This window comes from Camellia sinensis, chromosome 13 (assembly GCF_055761805.1).
Source record: "Camellia sinensis isolate YWXY chromosome 13, ASM5576180v1, whole genome shotgun sequence".
Lineage (NCBI taxonomy): Eukaryota > Viridiplantae > Streptophyta > Magnoliopsida > Ericales > Theaceae > Camellia > Camellia sinensis.
In genome coordinates, this window is record NC_138973.1 from 86,793,793 (window position 1) to 86,817,293 (window position 23,501).

General features: G+C 36.8%; 3 protein-coding genes across 8 annotated transcripts; 1 reads left to right on the forward strand and 2 right to left on the reverse strand.

Moving 5' to 3' along the window:
- The first annotated feature begins 339 nt into the window (after positions 1–339).
- On the forward strand, positions 340–4,042 carry RPA1A (replication protein A 1A). The gene is made up of 2 exons (XM_028218462.2): positions 340–891; positions 2,204–4,042. The coding sequence occupies exons 1-2, from the start codon at positions 632–634 to the stop codon at positions 3,810–3,812; spliced, it is 1,869 nt and encodes a 622-aa protein (XP_028074263.2). The 5' UTR covers positions 340–631; the 3' UTR covers positions 3,813–4,042.
- Positions 4,043–5,131: 1,089 nt separating this feature from the next.
- On the reverse strand, positions 5,132–5,503 carry PSBX (photosystem II subunit X). Its single transcript, XM_028218463.2, has one exon. It carries the CDS (start codon positions 5,501–5,503, stop codon positions 5,132–5,134), a length of 372 nt encoding a protein of 123 aa, XP_028074264.1.
- A 1,778-nt stretch (positions 5,504–7,281) lies between these two features.
- On the reverse strand, positions 7,282–13,587 carry LOC114276659 (mechanosensitive ion channel protein 10). 6 transcript variants are annotated; one of them, XR_014349200.1, is made up of 8 exons: positions 13,401–13,587; positions 11,768–13,307; positions 11,552–11,675; positions 10,009–10,302; positions 9,721–9,923; positions 8,683–8,998; positions 7,733–7,830; positions 7,282–7,643 (listed from the first exon to the last, which is right to left on the reverse strand). XR_014349200.1 is itself a non-coding variant. In XM_028218464.2 (7 exons), the coding sequence occupies exons 2-6, from the start codon at positions 13,192–13,194 to the stop codon at positions 8,725–8,727; spliced, it is 2,322 nt and encodes a 773-aa protein (XP_028074265.2). In that variant the 5' UTR covers positions 13,195–13,307; positions 13,401–13,587; the 3' UTR covers positions 7,282–7,643; positions 8,683–8,724. The 6 variants fall into 6 exon arrangements, 2 of the variants coding, with proteins under 2 accessions (XP_028074265.2, XP_082758894.1); XR_014349201.1 differs by having other exon boundaries at positions 7,282–7,653; XR_003634331.2 differs by having other exon boundaries at positions 11,768–13,587.
- Between the last annotated feature and the right edge of the window lie 9,914 nt (positions 13,588–23,501).

Consider the following 23,501-nt stretch of genomic DNA (forward strand, 5'->3'; position numbering starts at 1 on the left):
GGGTAATGGTAACATTTTTAAATTCATATATATATAAAAAGAGTCAGTATTGTTCAATAAATAAAAATGAAAAACAAAAACACAACAGCTCTAATGAATTTATCTAATTAGTGTTATTCTCTGTTTATTATTTAAATATTGAATATAAATAGATGCCAATAAAGTTTTAAAATAAGAATGATGAAAAATAAAGTAAACATTTTAATGTAATTAATTACTAATATCATTTTTTTTTTCTTTCTCAGTTTTATTTACTGTTGACTTATAGTATATACTAAAATATTATATAATTTAAATTTTAAAAAAAAATATAAAATAAATACATAAAAGTCTTTCTTTGACGAGTGAGTGTGAGTCGGTACTTCCCTCCCCGCCAATCTTTCTTTGACGAAGAGAGTCTGAAATTGGCCTCTCAAAACAAACAAAAAAAAACAAACAAACAAAAAATCATCATAACTTCTCTGATAATCCATTGTAGTATACATCATCTCAGATTCAAATTCTGATTCAATTTTCCAATCGAAAACCTTTGACTTCAATTCAATTTTCATTTCAAATTCATTTCCTTTTCATTCACCTTCAACAATTTCAATTCCAAATCTCTATCTCTTCGATTCCTAGGGTTTCGTCTATGCCGATCAATTTGACTCCGAACGCGATTCCGGCAATAAACGCCGGAGATGTGAACTCGAAGCCGGTGGTTCAGGTTCTGGACATCAAACTCATCGGTAACAATCAGGAACGGTACCGTTTCATGCTCTCCGATGGTGTGTCGACTCAGCACGCAATGCTCGCTACTCAGCTCAACGACCGAGTCAAGTCCGGCCGAGTCCTCAAAGGTTCTGTCATTCAGTTGATCGAATATATCTGTAGTACCGTTCAGAATCGCAAGTACGATCTCTCTCGTTCTCTCTCTCTCTCTCTCTCTCAAGCCTCACTCGATTTTGTATATTTGAAATTGTTGCAGTTTGGAAAAATATAGGTTTAGGAGGTTGAATTGCATTAGTTATAATCTGAAGAGACTAGGATTTCAAGTGTTGATGGTGATTTAATTGCTTGGATTGATGATATATATCGATTGAATAGACACAAATTTTCACATTTATATATGCAAATGGTTGTCTGTATGCTGTATCTGAGTGACATTGATGCAATGCAATTCATGCCTCACTCAATTAGACACACACAAATGTGTGTACATTTATGTGTATCATTGTATATATATACTAGCACGCATCTTGTTTCGGAAAAATAAAATTGTAAACTATATGATTGAATTCAAAATCTGAAAATTGAAATGAATTTGCAAAATCAGAAGTTGAAAGATTTGAAAAAAAAAAAAAATGCCCATGTAACTGCTATAGAGACATTTTGATAAACCAAAAAAATGAGACAACAACACCAACTCATGCCTTCCATTTATAATAGTATAGATAGATAGAAGATAGATAGATGTCCTCTCTGTATGTGAACAACACTGAGTGGGGATGACTTGGTTGGCTGAGTTAAGGTGGGAATGTTTTAGGATTTAGAATTTTACTAGTCATAACGTGAAGAGGGGATGATTCAGTTGTTTTAAGGTAACTTAACAACCGTTGTCAATGATGTATAATTGAATAAACATGCAGACACATATATACACACACTGTGTGTTTTGGATTGGAGGTACTGTCAGCTGTAGAGGTACAAAGGCACTAGTCATGATTCTTGTCTAATTTGAAGTTGAACAGTAGATTTTAATGTGAAAGTGGTTGCAAGGTCTGCTTGTATAACAGTTAAAAGAAAGCACATATGATAAAATTACCAACCTTCTTAAGAATTTCACAATAGCTCACTTTAACATATATCAATAATAAGGCCATAAATCGTCATCAATGAATTTTCCAGTTTTGATTTGTAAAATAACCAAATAGAGAGTCATTACTGTTTTTCTTAGTGTGCTGCAAACTAGCTAGCCTGCATTTGCTGCAGTTAGTTTGCATTGGCTTTTTTATAAGTGAGGGAATTAAAACTTTGTGTCTCATACTCTAAAGACTATAACCCAAAGTGATATGGCTCATTCTAATTTCTTTACCACTTAATATTATGAATTTGTAAACATTGAACCCACCGGGGAAGGTTGCTTTCCTTTTCTGATGAAACTGGATCATGTTTCTGATTTTTAATTTCAGAGTGAATTTACATATTTGATTTCTAATTGCAGGATCATTGTTGTTCTAAACATGGAAACTATTATATCAGAATGTGAAGTAATTGGGAATCCAAAAGTGTTCATGGAATCTGATTCAGTAGGACAAAAACCAGTGCCTGATGACAGCTTTGGGCGCACAACTATGGCTACCAATAATAAGAGTGCCCAAAATGCTGGAAACAATATGCAGAGTTTTCACCCAACTGTTCAACCTCCATACCAACCGCCTCCAAATTACAAAGCCCATGGGTCAATTATGAAGAATGAAGCACCAGCACGAATAATTCCAATTGCTGCTTTGAATCCTTATCAAGGTCGGTGGGCAATCAAGGCAAGAGTAACTGCAAAAGGAGAGATCCGCCGTTACAACAATGCCCGGGGAGATGGGAAGGTGTTCTCCTTTGACCTTCTTGACTCTGATGGAGGTGAAATACGAGCCACCTGCTTCAATGCTGTTGTTGATCGCTTCCATGATATTATTGAGGTTGGTAAAGTCTATTTGATATCAAAGGGTAGCTTGAAACCCACACAGAAGAACTTCAACCATCTGAAAAATGAATGGGAGATATTTTTGGAGGCAACTTCAACGATCGATCTTTGCCCTGATGAAGATGGTTCTATACCACAACAGCAATTCTCCTTCAGACCTATCAGTGAAATTGAGGTTGCTGAAAATAATTCAATCATAGACATTATTGGTGTTGTAATATCTGTGAACCCTTCAGTCCCTATCTTGAGGAAGAATGGTATGGAAACTCAGAGAAGAATTCTAAATCTGAAGGACCAATCCGGCCGGAGTGTTGAGTTAACTCTATGGGGTGATTTCTGCAATAGGGAAGGTCAAAATCTGCAAGAACTGGTTGACTGTGGGCTTTTCCCGATTTTAGCTGTCAAAGCTGGGAAAGTTAACGACTTCAGTGGGAAATCTATAGGGACCATTTCTTCCACCCAGCTCTTCATAAATCCAGATTCTCCAGAGGCCCAAAGCTTGAGAGTTTGGTTTGATCAACGGGGCAAAAATATTGCTTCTCAATCTATCTCTAGAGACATGACTGGAGGACCAAAGAATGAGATTCGTAAAACTGTGTCTCAGATCAAGGACGAAGGCTTGGGAAGATCAGATAAGCCAGACTGGGTTACAGTGAAGGCATCCATATCATTCATCAAGACGGATACGTTCTGCTACACAGCTTGCCCATTGATGATTGGAGATAGACAGTGTAATAAAAAAGTGACAAGGTCGGGAAATTCAAGATGGCAATGTGACCGGTGCAATCAGGAATTCGAGGAGTGTGATTACAGATACCTTCTTCAAGCTCAAGTTCAGGATCATACGGGGTTGACATGGGTGACCTCTTTTCAGGAATCAGGTGAAGAGATTGTGGGTTGCTCAGCAAAGGAGTTGTACTTCTTGAAATATGAAGAGCAGGATGATGTCAGGTTTGCAGAAATCATCCGTGGCAGTCTCTTCAGAGAATATCTGTTTAGGCTCAAAATCAAAGAGGAAATGTATGGTGATGAACAGAGGGTGAAAATCACAGTTGTCAAGGCAGACAAGGTGAACTATTCTGCTGAAAGCAGACACCTGCTTGATTTGATCTTGAGAGTTCGCCCTCACTGAATAATTCAGAACTGAATTGAATGGTTAGTGATGCAGTACAATTAGTTCTGTGAAGAATATTGGTCCGATTATGTTTAGGAGGAACTGGCAATGAATTCGTAGTTACTGATTTTATGAATAAATGTCAACAAATATATATTCATGTTCACCAAGAACAAGGTACGGTTACATGTAATTCTTGATTCAAATTTTCCACTTCAATTCGGATTTTAGATATTGCAATTTGATAATTACTTGGCCGTAATTGATCTATTGATAATTTAATGCATTACTTAATAATTGAATATATTCAGTGAAAATTAAGTCTGTTTAATAACCACATTTGTTCTACAAAATTCTTACTTAATTCTGAAAGTTGAATGCGATTTCTTATGATTGTAGCACTACTGAGGTGTATCATCATCACCCCACCAATGTCACTACTATCATTGCTACCATCACCACCACCCCTTCATCCATATTACCACTCACCACAGCTAACACCAGCATATCAACACTAACACAACCATCACTGCCGTTTCCATCATCACTAACCACCATCACCGCTGCCACCACCATTACCATAACACTGCCGCCATCATTGTCACTCCACTCTTGCCACTACTGTCACTCCACTACAACCACCATGCCACCACCACTACTGTCGTCACCACCATCTTGCCTCCACTGTCAGCACCATTGTTGCCACCACCACTCACTCCACCACCCCATCACCACCCCACCACTACCATGTCTACCAGCTCACCGCCACAAATATAAAGAGTGCAAAATAGATGTAATAATAAATTTCAAAATCTAGTTGGATTCTTAACAGAAATTATAGAGCAATTCTTGCTAATTCAAATTGTGGAAAACTGATGTAAAGCTGATAGTAATTCTACATTTCTGATGATTTTTGGTGATTGAAACTGCTGTTGTTTTTTAGCTGTTATTATTGCTTCTAGTAAGTTGCAGCCACTGTACTAAGCTCATTTTATTGCCATAATTGTACTCTGATGAATGCGTTGCTGAAGCTGTTCTAACACAAGGATGTGTAGTATTCGTCTTGCAAAAAAGAAAAAAAGAAAAATGGAATTTCGATTCTGATGTTCGCATGCTTTCGATAGAACTAAAGCTAATAGAGTCGTCGATTACACACACATTATGGTGCTTGGATTTTGATCCTCAATTTGTTTATAGGAAAACGAGTCAAAATATTTTTTTAAAAAACGAGGTATCAACACACGCACGTAACACAGACAATGACTACAAATATTAGACAGATACATCAAGCTGGAAAATGAATGCCAAAGTACAATCCCAAAACAACTATTTCTCTCTCAGCCCCTCTTGACAGGGTCGAAGTTGGCGACTCCTACCACAAGACCAACAAGGACGGTGAGCACAACGCCACCGGCTACAATGCTGAGCAAGAAGTTCTTGAGAGAGGGCGAAACCCCGGATCCTGCAGCCTCGGCCACGTCCGGAATCACCATGGAGGCTGTCATTGCCGCCGCTGTTAATCCCGTCACCACTTTCTCTTTCATTGAAGCCTTGACTTCAAACTTCCCAATGGTTGTTTTTGATCCAACCACCGCTGCCTTGGAGGGCCTCACCGGCAGTGGCTTAAAGAAGGCGGCGGAGCTCGGAAACCTCTTTTGGGTGGCTGAAGTTAGTGGCGTTGCTGCCAAAATTGCAGAAGTAGAGGCCATGGTCTTGTCTTCCTCTTGTGAATTTTGGTAGTGTTCAATGTGAGGATGGTGTTGATATGGGTTGGTTTCGAGGGAGGAATCGGAAGTTGGATAGAGAGGGTATGATGAGTGGTGGAAAATTGAGATACATAGCTTTGTCATCCTCTATCTTTGTCCTAGGTGGCAGTTTCTCTACTGGGCTATGGTGGATAAGGTTATCCAATTCTATTACACCGCATTCTCCATCAATTTTAGATTTTGGATAGTGTACTCGCTAGGGTTTGACAGGCCATATTGGTTTTTTTTTGTTTTTTTGGGGTTGGTATTTTTGGAGAGTTGATGGTATGCCCAGGCCCAAGGTCACTACAGGATTGACCCATTAGACAGGAATAGAATCTCCCAGCCCTTCTGAGACTCAACCCATATTTGGTTCAATGACAGGAATAGAATCTCCGTATCAATTTGCCTCATCTCATTTTGATCTATTTAGTTCTAATTATATCAATTTTTTACTTAAAATTTTCATAATCTGTCAATTTAATCCAATCGATTCTTTTCTTTTACACTTAAAATGACATCAAGGGACAAAATAGTTCATTCACTTTTTTCAAGAGAAATTTTGTCTGTCAATTTGTAAGACTACTGCTATTAGTATGTCACTTTTTACTTTAGACCCCACCTCCTCCACCACTGACAATGGGGGTGTTTAGTGAGGCTTTTTTGAGCCAACTTATGACTTCTGGCTTTTAAAAAGTTATTTTGGACTGTTTGGTTAAACTTATTTCAAACAGTTTATGATTCTAATAACTTATTTGAAGTTAAAAAAACTGATTCTAAGAAGCTGCTCACCCCTTGTTTCTGATTATCAGCTTCTACTGTGGACATGTTAATTCACGATTATACTCTTAGATTTTTTTATTTTTTATTTTTTAAAAAATAGAAAAAGACCCAAATGGATTATAGAATATTATTATTATTTTTTATGTGAAATGTAGACAAATAGTGAATAATAAAAAATAAAAGTTAATTGAAAAAGCTACTTCACAGCTTATTTAACAAACACTACTTAGCAACTTAAATCTATAATCCAACAATTACACCAAACAGATTAACAGCTTCTGATTAAAGTCATAATTTATAATCTGTTAAGTTATAATCTATAATCTGTTTTAACAATTATACCAAACAGCACCAATCTCTTCCTGTCCAAACCTTTGCGTGCGTGCATGCACACACATTAAGGAAAAGAATAAGAGACAGCAATGGGATTTGGGAGAAGAAGGTAGGGATATCGCATATCACGACAGGGGGAAAGGGTTGGGGAAGCTGGCACTTAAGGTGGAAAGGGATTGAAAGAAGATGCAATGGGTTGTGTGCAGAGGAGGAGAGAGGAGCTAAAAGAGGGATGGGGAAAGGAGGAGAGAGGAGCGAAAGGGGGCAAAGGGGGTAGCGCCAAAGGTGGAAAATGGCTAGGGATGGTAGGCAAGGCAAAGGAGGGTTTGGTGAGTGGTGACTAGAGTTGGGTATGGATAGGGGAGGGTAGCCGAAGTTGGTGGCAACGGATAATTTTAATATGAAGAGAGGGTGTTAAAAACAATAAATTTTAAATTTTGTAGCTTGGGGTCAAAAAAAATTTCCCCGCAACTACTAACAATATTTAATTTGTAAGTGATTTATTCTCTTTTAACTTAATTATTTTGCTCCTAGTTTCCATTCAATTTCTTCATTCCAATTTTTTCATATATATTATTAATAGGACTAAATTATCGCAATGCAAAATAATAATGAAAAACTGATACTTTTAAAACTATAAAGATCAAATTAATATGACATAAATTATAGCAACCATAAGTATAATTTGCCAAACATAATGGAGCACTGAGAAACTACCACATTACAAATTATCAAATGAATAAACCTAAACTAGAAGTTTAGGATATTGTATAGAACTATTTTTGGTACAATACATTTGCAAATCAAAGATGAGGACTTGGTTTAGTTCAGAAGGCTGAAATTTTGGTACTGCAGCAAGAAGGCATTATTCATTTTCCAGGTTAGCAGTCCAGCTTTAAGAACTCTTTTTCCTCCAGAAGATGAAGCAAAATCACTGCCCGTGTTGTCTCCTCCGTAACTTGTTTACAGATAACTATCCTTCCAGCTCCTGCATTGTACTGGTCGTCAAATATAAAATAAATAAAAAAAAAATCCAAAACCATCTTTGGATGACAGTTTCAATATAAGATCCATTACCATCTACAGACACTTGACTGAGCTATCAGGTTCTCCATACATTCGTTAGCCAACCAGTTTGTTCGGAAACTCAATCGACAGGCAAACATTATCTATACCTTCATTGAATGCCACAATTTTGAAAGTGAGAGTCGAGCTTGGAGAGATGACAAGGAAAGATTAAGAAAATGGAGCTAGTCAATCCATGCTATTAGATTGGATGGGTAATTGGCTTTTTTATAGAAAAAGTGCAACAAGATATTATTCTTTCTTTTCAACAAACTAGTCAAGAAAAGAAAATAATAGACCTAATGGGAGCCTGAGCCGTTTAGAAAATGATAAATCATGCTTTATGAGAGAAAATGCCACCAAGTACGAGTTCGAATGAATTAACACAAGAAGTCAGCACCCCGCATGAACAAACTCTTGCGCACTAAGAGAGGGAGAGTGTAACATTCTCATCCCGGACTGTAGCAATATTGTGTGCTTTGTGCTACGCTCACACACTCTTGCGCACTAAGAGAGGGAGAGTGTAACATTCTCATCCTGGACTGTAACAATATTGTGTGCTTTGTGCTAGACTCACAAACTCTTGCGCACTAAGAGAGAGAGGGTGTAACATTCTCATCCCGCACTGTAACAATATTGTGCACTTTGAGCTAGGCTCACACGTCTTTAAAATGTGTTGTTACTAGAAAGGGATGTGAACTGGGATAGGCCCTCATGGCTTTAAAACACCGCTGTTACTAGAAGAGGATGTGAACTCACCTATATAGCCCAAAAGCTTTTCCTACCTAACCAATGTGGGACGGAATGCTACAGGGAGGTGCATATTCATGTGACATTGTGTAGAGTGTACAACTGTGGTTCTAGTGTTTTTTGATTTTTTATATGCCAATATCAGGCATCTATAACTCATGATACAAGCAGTCATGCAAGCTCAATATGAGGTAGAGAGCAAAGGTGCGTACTCGTCGGAGAGTAGGAATATTCTCATGCTAGCAAAATGATCATCAACACGAAGCATTTGGAAACATTGGGGCTGAAGACCCAACATAGCTGAGGTGAACTTCTTGAGGAAGAAGATGAAATTTGATACCAAGCTCCTCGAAGATTTTCTTTAGCTCAAGAACTAGGTCAGATCTTCGGTTGCCCCTCTCCACATAATTCTGAAAGTTTATGGTATGATTAACAAATAGTGCCATTTTCATCTTGTTCACATCCTCAATCTCCTTAACTTGCACGCTGTGGTTAGGACGCCAGTGTTGAGGTTTGCTCTCCAAGTACCTGAAAAGTACCCGAAAGCTGCCTTATTCAGGATGTCATCTAATTGAAAAAACAATATCAAAAGACAAAAAGAAAAAGATAATATGAAAATTGTATTTAATTTTCATTTATTTAATGGGAACATGCAAACACTAAAGGGTTAAAGTAGAACCATCAATTTATAAACAACAGGTTCGTCCTCTTTGTTGTCAAACTCTTATAAACAACAACAACAACAACAAAAGTTAACCACTTTGACAAGAATATGAAAAGAATTAGCAATAACATAATGAGATATGAAAAGTGACCATAAAAATGAGATGAGAATGTAGTTGGAATGTTTGATTATAGCCAGAATCTAGGAACATTTCCACACTTTAGCAGCTACATATCAGAAATTCAAGTGTTGAATATTCAAAATGCCCGGAAAATGAGCTTTGCAATCATGTGAAATGTGTAAACAACACATACATAGAAAGGTACTCGACTAACAAGATGTTTGCAAACAATAGAAGTCACCTGACATCAATTTTTCATGTGTTAATTCCCACAGAAAATAGAGAGTCGAGCCTTCAAACTCTAAGCTATAGCGGCCTTTGAAATAAAGCTTCATAATAGCATGGTTTGAGTGATAAAAAATCCTATAAAGATGACAACCTTGATCTAATTCAGTCCTTATGTTTACTTTGTCATAGTTATAGTGGTATACATTTGGAAGACCCAGAAGAATGGAGTTGACATACCCTTTTATTTTGGCTTTTAGAGCTACAATACTTGCAGCCGAAGTCGACACATCAATAGCAAACTCCACGGCATCACTCATCTCTGGGCTTCGATAAAAATTGCTGATTGGTTTGCTAGCCAAAACTGAATTCGGATAGAATATCTTTTCGTTGTCATATCTCAAGAAGATTGTTGTCAAAATGTTCATCTCTTCAACGACCATCTATGAAATTTCAACATACTATGATAAACAAATCAAACTAATTTCAGTACTGTAAACTTTATGTATTCTAGGCTGAGAGAGTTACCTGTACCCCATCAATGACACAACGATCACCTACATCGAATGGGTGCATCACAAATACAAAGATGAGGGCTTCGAATACAGTCTTACAAGTGTTTCCAAACATGAATGCCACAAGTAAAAGCTGAGATGAAATGAAGACGATCACTTGGGTTGTTGCAAATCCCATCAAAAGTAACCACACAATAATGATCACCACAAGTATAATTCCTGATAAAATTTTGTTCAGTTCCTCGATGGCTGTTTTAGTGTCGTTTAGAGAATGCGCCAGTGATTTACGTTCATTGTAGACATTTACCTGCAAACAAAGACTAATTTATTCGAGCCAAAAACAAAAGTCCCTGCATACTACAGGTTTTTCTATCCATCTATATGAAGTGGAAACATACAAATTGGTTTATATCCTTTTCCAATGTTATCTTATCAAAAAGAGCAGGCATATTCTGGACAAAACCACACAAGCATGTCCCCTAGGAATCTAGTATTATTATTTTAAACCCCGAACTCTCTGTGAAGGATAGTTTATATGACTAAACTTTCACTGAAATAAAATATCCACTTCAATAGTAGTCTAGGTCAATATTGCAAATTGTATTTTATGGAAAAATGTTCCATCTTTACGCAGCTTTGCAATCTTTCTTGTTTCCTTTAGCAGTAACTGTTACATGGACTCTTCTATTTCCTACAAAGGACCCGTGTCCATAATATATGACAAGGGTAAGGGTGTAGGGTATGTGCCCAACATCCGTACTCAATTTAGACACTTAGGCCACGTTTGTTTGGCTCTATAAGATGGAGGAGATTAAGAGTACGGTGTGATTGAATGAGGAGATTATTAGTGTAGTGATATTAGGTTAGAGATGTAAGATAAAGAGCGTTTGTTTGTACACCACCGAATTAGTAATACTATAGATAGTATTAATATACAATTAATATTTAGTATTTTTTTAATATTATATATTTATATATATTGGTTCTAAAAAATATAAATTTTGCTTAAAAATTCACTAATTCCCTCACTCAATTTCTAATCCTAACCTCTCTATGGGATTGGTAATCCTACCAATTCGGGCGCCCGGGGGGGGGGGGGGGTATTACTGGGATAGCTAATCTCCTCACGCATGTCTCCAACCAAACACTTTAAGTGGATCCCACGGACTATTAATCCAACCCTCCTCCCCAAAGAGCCAAATAAACATAGCCTTAGATCCTATAATTTTTTACAATGATTGAAAAAGAAGAAACTCAACTTTTGGATACGTATCCTACATATCCTATGATTTAAGTTTATGAAAATTTGACGCTTGGACACACACTTGCACCTAATACTCGTACCCAAATCCATGTAACATAAGTGGTAAGGTAGCACAAGTGATAGTTACATTTTAGGATACAATCAATATGGATGAGAGGAAATGTGAAATTCTATTAACTATTTATACTGGAAAAACACGACTTCATGAAGAAAATTATAAGAAAAGAAAAAAAAAAAAAAAAAAAACTTGCATGGAACCTATACGAAATAAACGAACCAACAGAGATCTCACCACCCATTTTTGTAAAGCCGATTTCTTAATCTTTCCTGTTTCTGCTACGCCCTGAAACATTGGGAGCACATTATCCACTTCGTCCTTTTTCAAGAAACGCAAGAGGTCCTCCTCTTCAATATACCTAGATGGTATAACAATAAAAACAATGAGACCATTCCAGGACAAGCAAACATAATGTAAGTGCGTAAAAATTCAAAAAAATAATATTCATACTTGCAGCCAGGCTTTGCAACATTTTTAAATATTCGATACGCAGCATCCCTTGCTTCCAACTCACTAGTAATCTCCTTATCTTTTTGCTCAACACCTTCATCATCAACACTCTCATCGAGTGCATTTGAAACCGTAAAAAGCCCTGAACCCCGTATCGCTGTAATCAATCCTTTCATGGTCCAAGCTGAAATCTTCTCTTGTTTCATTTTATGAAGCTTCTCTATGTCAATCACGCCTTCTTTCTGTACATGGTTTCCTTTCTTCATATTCTTGAAACTCAATTGACCACTAATTGTATTGCCAACCCTTTCTGCAAATTCCATCAATGGAGGCCCCGAAAGCGTCTGAAAAACATACTGCTGAAATATAGATTCTTGAATCCTGTCAAAGAATCTCGTGACATGAAAGGAAGAAGCCAATAGCTTTACCAGAAATGTCTTCGCCATCCACATTCCTGCCCCAATAAGACATGATGCAAGAGCCATCGTGACATAGTTTAAAATCCTTCTAGTCTTCCTTGATCGCTTGACCCCATGGTTTATCAACAGACACCAAGCCAGAAGAACCAAACCCAACCAAATGAAAACCCGAACACTTACTCTCAAACCATGAACAAAATACAGAACCTTCTTCTTAAGCAAAAAGTTCCTTTCAATCAAGAAAACAAGAACATTGATAAACCATCCAGTGAACAATCTACCACAAAAAATCACCAATACGAGCACACACCATTTCCAAAGTTCCAAACTCCAAATTGCAGCATCATGAAATTTTTGAACAGTTAAGCTAGCAATTAAAAAACCCATTATGCACATAAACATAACCCATTCAAGTAAAGCCATGATGTTCAATTTCTTGCACAAACTTTTATCAACTCTATGAGTTGAAGTCTTATAGACATCATCATCCTCCTCCTCTCCTCCTGGCGAAGCCAATAGCGGCGTTTTTGGAGTAACTGGGGTTGTTTTTACATTCTCTTTAGGAGTACTAGCATTGGTTTTGGGTGAATTTCTATAAGGTGAGCTTGAATGCACCAGTTGGCTGCTCTCTTCAACCGGATGTGAATCATTGGTATAATAAGGCTCCACCAATCTTGATTTGGGTTTTGAATACGCAGACCGTGGAATTGATCTTCGTCGAGTAACATTTTCATCTGGGATTTTGAGAGGCCTATCTGGTGTTGTGCATGATTTGGTTATCTCTGGAGAAGAAGAGTTTGGAAGTGTGGACATTTGAAGCTCTGTTAATCCAGCATTAGGAGAACCTGTTTGGGCATTCTTTGGAAAAGAGGATGACCCAGATTCCAGTGTTGTGAAACTTTTAGAACTCCCACTTTGATTGTCTTGGTCTCTCCTTGAAGATTCTTCAATACCCAAAATGGAGACTACAACTTCATTGTTACCCACCTTCTGTTTCTCACCTTCCATGGGAGCTACTCTGTAAGTGTTAGCATCAAATTGAACACTGGGGTTTGTTAGTCACCTCTGTTAGTCAAAACCACAAACAGTTGGAGTGCAAAGGTTGAAACTTTGAAATATCCCTGCAAAAATGGACAACTGAGTTGGGAAGTAGAAAAAGAAATGAAATTGAGTTGTTTAGGTTTCAGGGAAAAGTTGAGAGTAAGCTTGAAAACCTTGCAATGGCTACTCAAATCCCCAGTTTTTCTGGGCAACCAAACACAACGATCTCTCTCTCTCTCTCTCTCTCTCTCTCTCTCCCCCACCCTCTCTCTCGGTCGCTCAGTCTTGAGTCTCGGACTTTGCTTTTGACTTGTTGTCAGGACTGGGAAGGTAAAGACAACAGACATATTACCTCCACTTGAAGAAAACTTTGACAAAAAGTACGTAAATGTTGTTTTCAGAATAATTTTTTATTTTCTAAAATTAAAAATTAATGGAATAATTATAAAAAATAAAAAATAAAAAATAAATTTTTTTAAACTTTTAATTTTGTGACAAAACAATTCTTTATTTTTTAATTTTATCAATTTAAATTTAAATTTTTTATTTATTTTCAATCTAAATTATTTATTTATTTTTATAACTAAAATCGAAAGAATATTTTAATTATTAAACTTAATTTAAATATACATCAAATATGTTTTTATTAAGTTTAACAATTAAAATATTTATTATTTCGTCAATTTTATTTAATAAAAATAAATAAATAGTTTAGTGGTTGGATTGGAGGGTGGCAAATAACGGAGAGATTTCATGGTTGTGTCTAGTGGTGTGTGGAGGTATATAGCAGAGATTAAATTTTAAGATTTTGTCCATAAAAGTAATTTGCTTGACATACAATCATAATTTAAAAAAAATAAAAAATAAAAAAAATAGTGTAAATTGAGAGAAGTATGCAAATAGAAGCTCTCTACAATACTCGATAGCCTTTAAATGGACTCCAAATTTATTGTTGGTACCTTACTTTTCAATATTATTTTGAATTTCATTATATCTTTAAATGAAAGTCTTGTTTGGAAAGGTGAAAAAAAGTTAGCCTATTGATTTATTAACTTATTTGGATCTTATCACATCACTTTTATATTTTTTTTTATACAATTTTTCATAATAAATCAATAAATAGTTTTTTTTTAATAAAAAAAAATCACTTCCTAAAATAGGTAAATTACCAAAGAAGACAACCCAAAATCCTAAGCCCTACCACTCTCAACTCCAGTTGCTGCTATCGCCAAAAGCACCATAGCCCTTCTCCCTACCCCTTCTCAGCTCTTCTTTGCCACTCCCCACCACCCCTTAGCCTCTCATACCCTTCTAAACCTTCTCTAACTTTTTATCTACCTTCAGTCCTTTTTCTTTGTTGCCCACGACTAGCTACCTTGCCACTGTTCCTTCTCACAACCTCCACCCTCAAAGTACCCCATTCTTTGCAACCTTCCACCTCCACAAACTACCTTAACAAACCCCATTTTCACAGCTCCCCCCTAACACCCACTCTCTCTCTCTCTCTCTCTCTCTCTCTCTCTCTCTCTCTCTCTCTCTCTCATATTAGATTTGTTGTAGGGACTAGTAGGGGTGCTTGCGAATCGATGTTTGACGGTTCGGTTTGCGATTTGGACCCTCCAGCATATTTGCGATTTGAAAAAAATTGAACTCGCATCCGCACGCAATGTGGGTTACGGTTTATGCGGATAGGGTTTGCAGATATGGGAACGGTTTGCAGATTGAGCTTTCTTTTAAAATTTTAATTTTTTGCTTGTTTTTTCCCATTTTTTAAATATTTTTTAGTGCAGAACATTCAACATTATCCTCCATTAAAACTCTATTACAAATAATTAGAATGAAAATTAAATAAAAACTAACATAGAAAAAAAAAAGAAGTCACATAACTAGATTTGCAAAAAATTAAAAAAACTTCAATTAAATAAAAAGTATTTCAAATAAGGCAATGTGTGATATTATTATAATGTTATAATGTTAGAGCCTACAAGTTTGATAATCAAATTAAAGTGAGTGAGAGAAGAGAAGATTAGGGTTACACACTTACAAAACTTATAAGAAAATCTGATAGTCCAGATAAATAAAAAAAATAAATAAATGTATATAGATGCGACGGGCGAGTGCAGACCTGCCTTCAACCCACAAAATAGGAAAATCTTAAATCACATCTGACCCTAACTGACAATTTTGTGAAACAGCCCAAATAGGCGTGGGCAATTTGGATTAGGCAGTTTTTGCAAGTCAAATAACCCTATGCCCAGCCTTAGAGACTAGAGATGTGCCACTAGAGGTTAGAGGGCATTGGTGAGGGATGTGAAGGGAAGGGAAAGGGTAACAAGTTGAATGGGTAACGGCAATGGAAAAGAAGGGAGACTCAATGCAAAAAATCTTGCTGGTGGGCTGGGAAGTGGCAAAAGTGTCACTGGCAAGTTGGATGGAATATGTGAGAGATCGGTGAAAAAAAGGGAGACTTCAGTCGCCATTATCGCCAATAGCACCATAGCCCCCCCCTCCACCCCTTCTCAACTCTTCCTTGCCACTCCCCACCGCCTCTTAGCCCTTTCATACCCTTCTAATCCCTCTCCAACTCTCTGTCAACCTTCAACCCTTTTTTTTTTTATTGCCCACGACTAGCTGCCCTGCCCATATTCCTTCCCCGCAACCTCCATCATCAAAGGCCCACATTCTTTGCAGCCTTCTATCTCCACAAACTACCTTCATAGACCCCATTTTCACATCTTCCCTCCTCCCAACACCCACACTCTCACACACACACTTTCTCTCTCTCTCTCTCACTCTCTCTCTCTCTCTCTCTCTCTCTCTCATATTAAATCTCTTGTAAGGACTAGTAGGGGTGCTTGCGGATTGGTTTTTGACGGTTCAGTTTGCTGTTTAGACTTACCCGCATGTTTATGGTTTTGGAAAAATTGAACCCGCAACCGCTTGCAATGCGGGTTGTGGTTTGTGCAGATAGAATTCGTGGATGTGCGGGCCGTTATGAGCAATTTGCGAATTGAGTTTTTTCCTCTAAAAATTTATTTTTTGGTTTGTTTTTTCCCATTTTTTAAATATTTTTTATTGTAGGAGATTCAACACTTTCCTTCATTAAAACTAGATTACAAAAAATTAGAATGAAAATTAAATAAAAACAAACATAGAAAAAAAAAATTACGTAATTGGATTTGTAAAAAATTGAAAAAACTTCAATTGAATAATAAGTATTTCAAACAAGGCAATGTGTGATATTATTATAATGTTATCATGTTAGAGCCTATAGGTTTGATAATAAGATTAAAGTAAGTGAGAGAAGAGAAGATTAGAGTTACACACTTACAAAAATTACAAGAAAATTTGATGGTCTAGATTTAAAATAAAAAAAAAAAGTTATATACAGATGTGGGCATGTGAGTGTAGGTATGAGTAAAACCCGTGACCAGCCTACAACCCATAACATAGGAAAATCTTAAACCGCATCCGACCATAAAAATTTGAAAAATCGCTTAGATAGGTGCAAACTGTTCAGATTAGATAGTTTTCACAAATTGGATAACCCTTTATCCAACCCTAGGGACTAGAGATGTGGCACCAGAGGTTAGAGGGCATTGGTGAGGGATGTGAAGGGATGTGGCACTAGAGGTTAGAGGGAAGGGGAAGGGTAACAGATGAATGGGTAAGGGCAATGGAAAAGAAAGGAGACTCAATGGAAAAAATCTTGCTAATGGGTTGGGAAGTGGCAGTAGTGTCACTAGGAATGGCAACGGGGCGGAGCGGGGCCGGGGACCACCCTCCCCGTCCCCGATCCCCGATGGTCAAAACTTCCCCGTCCCCGGCCCCGATCCCCGACGGGGAACCTGTCACAGTCCCCATCCCCGTCCCCAACGGGGATCGGGTTTCCCCGACCCCGAAAAGTCCCCGATCCAACTCTGTTTCAACATTCAACACCATCAACAGATAAAAAAAAAAAAAAAAGAATAACAGATCATCAAAAAAAAAAACAGATCTGTTTCAACATTCAAATTTCAACATAGATCAACAAAAAAAATAACAGATCAAAAAAAGAAATTTACAGAACATTAGATCAAAAAAAAAAAATTTACAGATCATCAGATCAAAAAAAAAATACAGATCATCAGATCAAAAAAAAAATTACAGATCATCATATCAAAAAAAAAAAATTTACAGATCATCAGATCAAAAAATCAATAACAAATAAAAAAAAGAATAACAGATCTTACAGATCTGAGCTGATGAGGCGCCGGAGGAGGATATCGACGGAGGAGGGCGGCGGTGGAGATCGGTGAAGGAGATCGGCGGTGTGCTACACTCCATTAGATCTGCCGTGGCGACGGAGGAGGAGGCTGTACTGGCCTGGTGGAGGAGGAGGAGGAGGCTGTAGTGGCCTGGTGGAGGAGGAGGAGGAGGAGGAGGAGGAGGTGGTGGCTTGGAGGAGGCTCCTGCGTCTGTGTCTGTGTGAAGAGAAGAGAAGAGAAGAGAGAGAGTGAGAGAAGAGAAGAGAGTGTGACTGAGAATCTCTCAGTCTGAGATAGAGCTACTGGTGCTTAGTTATTCAACACAGGGATTGAAATATATTTAATATAATATATAAATATAATATAATATATAAATATAATAGAGAGTTGAGATATATTTAATATAATATATAAATATAATATATATCTATCATATAATATAGATAGAGCGTGTCAGAGTGTAAGTTAACATATATATAATATATATATATATATATATAAATCGGGGGCTGACCGGGGCGGGGGGCGGGGCCGGGGCCGGGGCGGGCCGGGGATGAAATATATATCACCGTCCTCGGCCCGAATGTCACCGGGGATTTATTTTTTAATATCATCCCCGCCCTGCGGGGAGTATTTTTCGGGGAAAAACCGTTCTTATCGGGGACGGGGGGTCGGGTCCCCGTCGGGCCGGGTTCAAATTGCCATCCCTAAGTGTCACTGGCAAGTTGGGTGGAATGTGTGAGAGATAGGTGAGAATTAATTGGAATGGTCAAAGAAAATTAAAAAATTTGAATTTAAGAATTGAGTGTCCAACAACAAATTTAAAGTGTAATTAGAGGCTCCCCAATTACTCTCTTTTTTATTTAATGAATTTACCTATACCCACATTCTTCTAACAATGTCTATTATTCAAATATGAAATATGCTACCTTTAATCCAATGGCATTAGGGGTTTAAATCTCACCAAAGACAAGGCTAGGGTGTGCAAAAATCCTTTCAGCTCTTAAATGTTCCACTCGCTTCTGCCATGTAGTCGCTCCTCTTTGCCCCATATTTTAGAAGTACGCTAATTATTTTATATTTTAAATGAATCCTTAATTATATATATATATATATATATATATTCTTTATTTTAATTAACATTTTATTCTAAATGTAATTTTGGAGAAGATAGGGGATAAAATTATCTTTTTATCGTATTAATTTAATTTAATTTTTTTAAAAACTAAGCCCACTCTAAAAAATGGTGTGTGATAAACCTTCTTTAGTTTGTATAAAAAAAAACTAACGGTAACATTCACTACAAGAAATAACACATTCAGCGACTAATTTTGCTGACTAAACTAAATTTAGTCGCCAAAGGTATACACATTAGCTACTAAAAATTTGTTTGTCGCCAATGGCAGACACATTAGCTACTAAACAATATTTGGTCGCCAAAGGTACATGCATTAGCTACTAAAACTTTTTGGTCGGTAAAAGTCCACTATTTTGCTACTAAAAATACATTTAGTCGGTATTGTCTTTACTTTTGTCGACTAATTACATGTTTGTCGTTAAAAATATCATTTTGGGCGGCTAAAAAAGATGTTGGTCGCTAATTGCACAATGTTTAGAAATTATAATTTTTTTTATTGGTATTTATTTAATTTTTGGCTACTAATTGTGTGTTAGTCGTGTAAAATAAGATTTTGGGCAATTATTTTTATTTTGGTTGCTAAATTTGAAATCTTTACCGACTATAATTCAGTAGCCAAATGTGGCAAAAAATTGTGGAGGGAATATTAAATTTTTCATACAAAAATTAGCTACCAAATTTGAATTTTGGTCGGGAATAAATTCTTGTGTTGTTTTATTTTTATTGCAATAGAAGTCCATTTCCCTCCCTCTCTCACGCCCGCCTCTGTCACTGCTCTGTTTCCATCGCCATCACCACAAGGTTTGCTGGATCATCACTTTGTCTCCCTCCCAGGTATGTCCTCTATTTCGCCTCTCTCTCTCTGTGTGTATCTCCCTCTCGATTTCTATCTCCTTCTCACAGAGGGCTCTCGATTTCCCTCTTTCTCTCTCTCGCTGTTTATACACACACACACACACATACATGCATATATATATATATATATATATATATACACACACACACACAAATCATATATATACAATCTTGATCCCATATATAATCGATTATACATTGGTACACTCACGCCTCTGCCCTTTTCTCTATAGCTTTGTCTTCATCGCCATCACCGCAAGGGTTGCTAGATTATCGTTTTGTCTCCCTCCAAGGTAAGTCCTCTCCCTCTCTCTGTATCTCCCTCTCGATTTCTCTATCTCCTTCTCACTATCTCTCTCTCGATTTCCCTCTCTCTTTCTCTTTGTCTCTGATTACACACACACACACACATACATACATATATATATATATACACAGAAATCATATAGGAAATGCTAAAAATTAGGGCATTGTTATTGAAATGTGATTGAAATTAAAAATTAGGGCAATGCTTGGGATGAGATGTTATTGCAATTAGGCCAATGTTATTGAATTTGAGTGTACAAATTACAAAAATCCTAAAATTAGGCCAATCATTTACCATATGTTGTAAATTATAAATAAATAAATTACTTTAAAATAGTTAATTTGCCTAGAATTGTGGGCATATCATTTACCATATGTTGTACAAGAAAATCTAAAATAATTTAACAATAATGAAATTCATAATTTAACTTCTATCAGTCTGAGAACTGGTAAATAATAGGCTGAAAAAGTGTGTGTGACTGTATCTGTTCATGTGTGACTGTATCTATTAAAATGTGTGCTTATATATAAATTGATCTGTCTATTAATCATGTTATGCTCTATCTAAGAGATGGTTGGGCAATAAAACCATGAAACTTATTTGTGTGTCGCAACAATGCAAGGCTTTCAACTTATGAGATTTTAGCGCGATTAATTATTTCAAACAATTGCATTTTTTAGCTCGATTGACTAACCTAGACCCTATATCTCAAATTACTTTAATGCTAGTCTATAGTACATTAGTCCTTTCATATTACTAGGAGAACAAAGTGTAATCCCAACAAGGTAAATTTTATCTTACATATTGATTACTGAATGAATGACGAGCAAACAGTGTCATGTTACCTTTACCAGTTTAATTTCATCTGAACGCTTAGTTCTGCTACATGGACATCTAGTTCTGCTATGGCAATGTCAGTTCCATTATGGACACCTACGTCAACAATTTTGTCGCTCTCCTCTTTTTTGAGATTCCATGCCACACATCTTGTAACCATGCTCGGTGGGTGCTACCACCATTTTGTTAGAATAGTAGTTATGTTACAGTTAGAATGTATTAGAGGATTCGTCTCCATTCTTATTCTGTCTACATGGCTTGCGAATAGATGATTGAATTGCTTGAATGATGAGAAGTGCAAACTTTTCCCATCAGCTAGGTATTTGATAGCTTTTTATCCATTTTCTTAATATTATTAATGCTTTGGTACCTTTATATGTATGATTAAACTTATATTTTAGCAGTTTATATTCTACCTTTTTGAAGTCAACAAAGTTCCTCCTCAATTAACCTTATGTTAGAATAAGATAAATAGGTTACTGTTTCCCTGGCTTGTTCTTCATACATTTGTTCTCACAAAACTGTTCAAATTTCAATGAAATTGTTTTCACCGACGGTTTCTCCTTTGCAGCCCACATTCCCTTATATCTGTACCCTTTTCTTAATACAACAAGCAAATCAAGGCCATTTGAATACTTAAGGCTTACTTCCTGGGGTGTCATCGGTGCTATATATTTATGTGTGTGTTGTCATGACTATTCCTGTTATTTTTTATATATTCGTGTCAAACATTAGATTTGGAGGTGGATATGTTTATTTGACGTTGATGTATGTACTAAATTTGAAAGAAAAATCAGTTTAAAAGAACAATAATTAACTACTATTGACAATGTTAGTCATGGGCAGCTGGTTATATTGAGAAGCTGTTTGCAGCCAATATTGTACATTTTGCTTTTACTTCCTCAAGCTCACGGGTACCCATGAGGAATTTTTCGTGAATAAAAAACATGTCATGCACACACACCGCTGAGAGCATGAAAGGAATTTGATTCTTTTGATGTATCATTCTATTATTGACCATATGGTTTCACTAGTAGTAGTGCTCTACTAGTTATGCTGTCTAGTGGTCCAAAATTAGGGGTCATTTCTTAAATTAATTTCCATAATTACGCATTTCATGGTACAAATCGTTTCATTTGGTCCCACTCTAAAAGAGATTTATGTGACAATGCAAAACAGTGAATGAAAAAACAACATAATCTATCTCAACTTGAAACGCGTGTTCTCATTTGTTCCTCGGTTAATCTTTGCTTGAGTTGTAGGTGGCAAAAAATGGACAAGAGTTGGATGACGATAAATAATAGGTTGACAAGTAAAGAGTATCAACAAGGGGTGAAGTCATTCCTTGATTTTGTTACGGCAAATTTAGGTGTAGAGGATAAAATTAGGTGTCTGTGTGTCGATTGCATTAATGGCACAAAATATAGTAGACAAGTTGTGTGGATGCACTTGATCCGAAGAGGAATGACATCTTCATATATAACTTGGGTGCACTACGGGGAACATGTTCTCGTGTCTCATCCTAGTGTATCAAATGACCAATGTGGAGGTAGTGGCGAATGTATGACAGATATCGATGATCTGCTCATGGGTGAATTGCCTATTATGTTAAAAGAAATTTATGTGAGTGGTCTTATGGATGATCATACCGATGAGGAACCTAATGGTTTGGAGATGGAGGATTTGCATAAGTTCATTAGGTTATTCGAAGATACACAACGCAAAGTTTACCCAACATGGGAAAAGTTCTCTGTGTTATCATTCGTCATTAAGATGCTTCATGTGAAGGTGTACAACAAATAGAGGAACAAGTCATTCGATATGGTTATGCAGGTATTCAAGGACATTCTACCAGAATGTGATCAAACTGTTCCATGGACACTCTATGATGCTAACAAGTTCTTACGTGACTTGGGTTTGGGATATGAAACAATTCATTCGTGCAAGAATGATTGTGCACTATTTTGAAAAGAGAGTGAAAATTTGGAGAAATGTCCTACATGTGACACGTGTAGATACAAGTTGAACGATGATGGTGGTAAAAAGATTCCACACAAGGTCTTACAATACTTTCCTTTGACACCGAGGTTGAAAAGACTGTATATGTCCAAAAAAACAACCGCAGATATGAGATGGCACAATGAGAAGCGTGTGAATGATGACATATTAAGGCATCCGGCCGATGGTGAAGCATGGAAGGACTTTGATAAGCAACATTCGACATTTTCTGATGAATCTCAAAATGTACAGCTAGGGCTGGCAACAGATGGTTTCAATCCATTTGGAAATATGAGCACATCATATAGCATGTGACCCGTAGTTTTAATGCCTTACAATCCCCCATCGTGGAAGTGTATGAAAGAGCCATTTTGCATGATGTTATTGCTTATTCCCGGACGTTCAGCACCTAGAAGAGACATTGACTTTTACTTGCAACCATTAATAAAAGAATTGAAGAATTTATGGGACCATGGTGTGCAAACATATGATGTATCGAATGGGCAAATTTTTATAATGCATGTGGCGGTAATGTGGACCATAAATGACTTCCCTGCATATGGTAACATGTTAGGGTGGAGTACAAAATGTTACTTGGCTTGCCCTAATTGTAACAATAATGCATCGTCCCAGGGTTTATGAAGTAAAATAGGGTACATGGGTACTCGTCGTTACTTGTCTGAGAACCACACTTGGCGAACAAGTAAGCTCTTCAACGATCAAACGGAGCATAGGTCCAAACCTTTGGACTTATCAGGGGAACAAATACTAGAGCAAATTGATTCTGGGACTTACAAGCCGTATGGAAAGCACCCACAAAATCGAAAACGACAAAAGAATGAAAATCAAAATTTGAATTGGACTAAGAGAAGCATTATGTTTGACTTGCCCT

Excerpts from the sequence above, each read along its gene's own strand:
- RPA1A (XM_028218462.2), top strand. The coding sequence starts at position 632 with ATGCCGATCAATTTGACTCCGAACGCGATTCCGGCAATAAACGCCGGA. Across the intron at positions 892-2,203 it reads AGTACCGTTCAGAATCGCAA|GATCATTGTTGTTCTAAACA; the intron begins GTACGATCTCTC and ends TTCTAATTGCAG.
- LOC114276659 (XM_028218464.2), bottom strand. The coding sequence starts at position 13,194 with ATGGAAGGTGAGAAACAGAAGGTGGGTAACAATGAAGTTGTAGTCTCC. Across the intron at positions 9,924-10,008 it reads GTGTCATTGATGGGGTACAG|ATGGTCGTTGAAGAGATGAA; the intron begins GTAACTCTCTCA and ends GAAATTTCATAG. Across the intron at positions 8,999-9,720 it reads CTAAAAGCCAAAATAAAAGG|GTACTTGGAGAGCAAACCTC; the intron begins GTATGTCAACTC and ends GGTACTTTTCAG.
- PSBX (XM_028218463.2), bottom strand. The coding sequence starts at position 5,503 with ATGGCCTCTACTTCTGCAATTTTGGCAGCAACGCCACTAACTTCAGCC.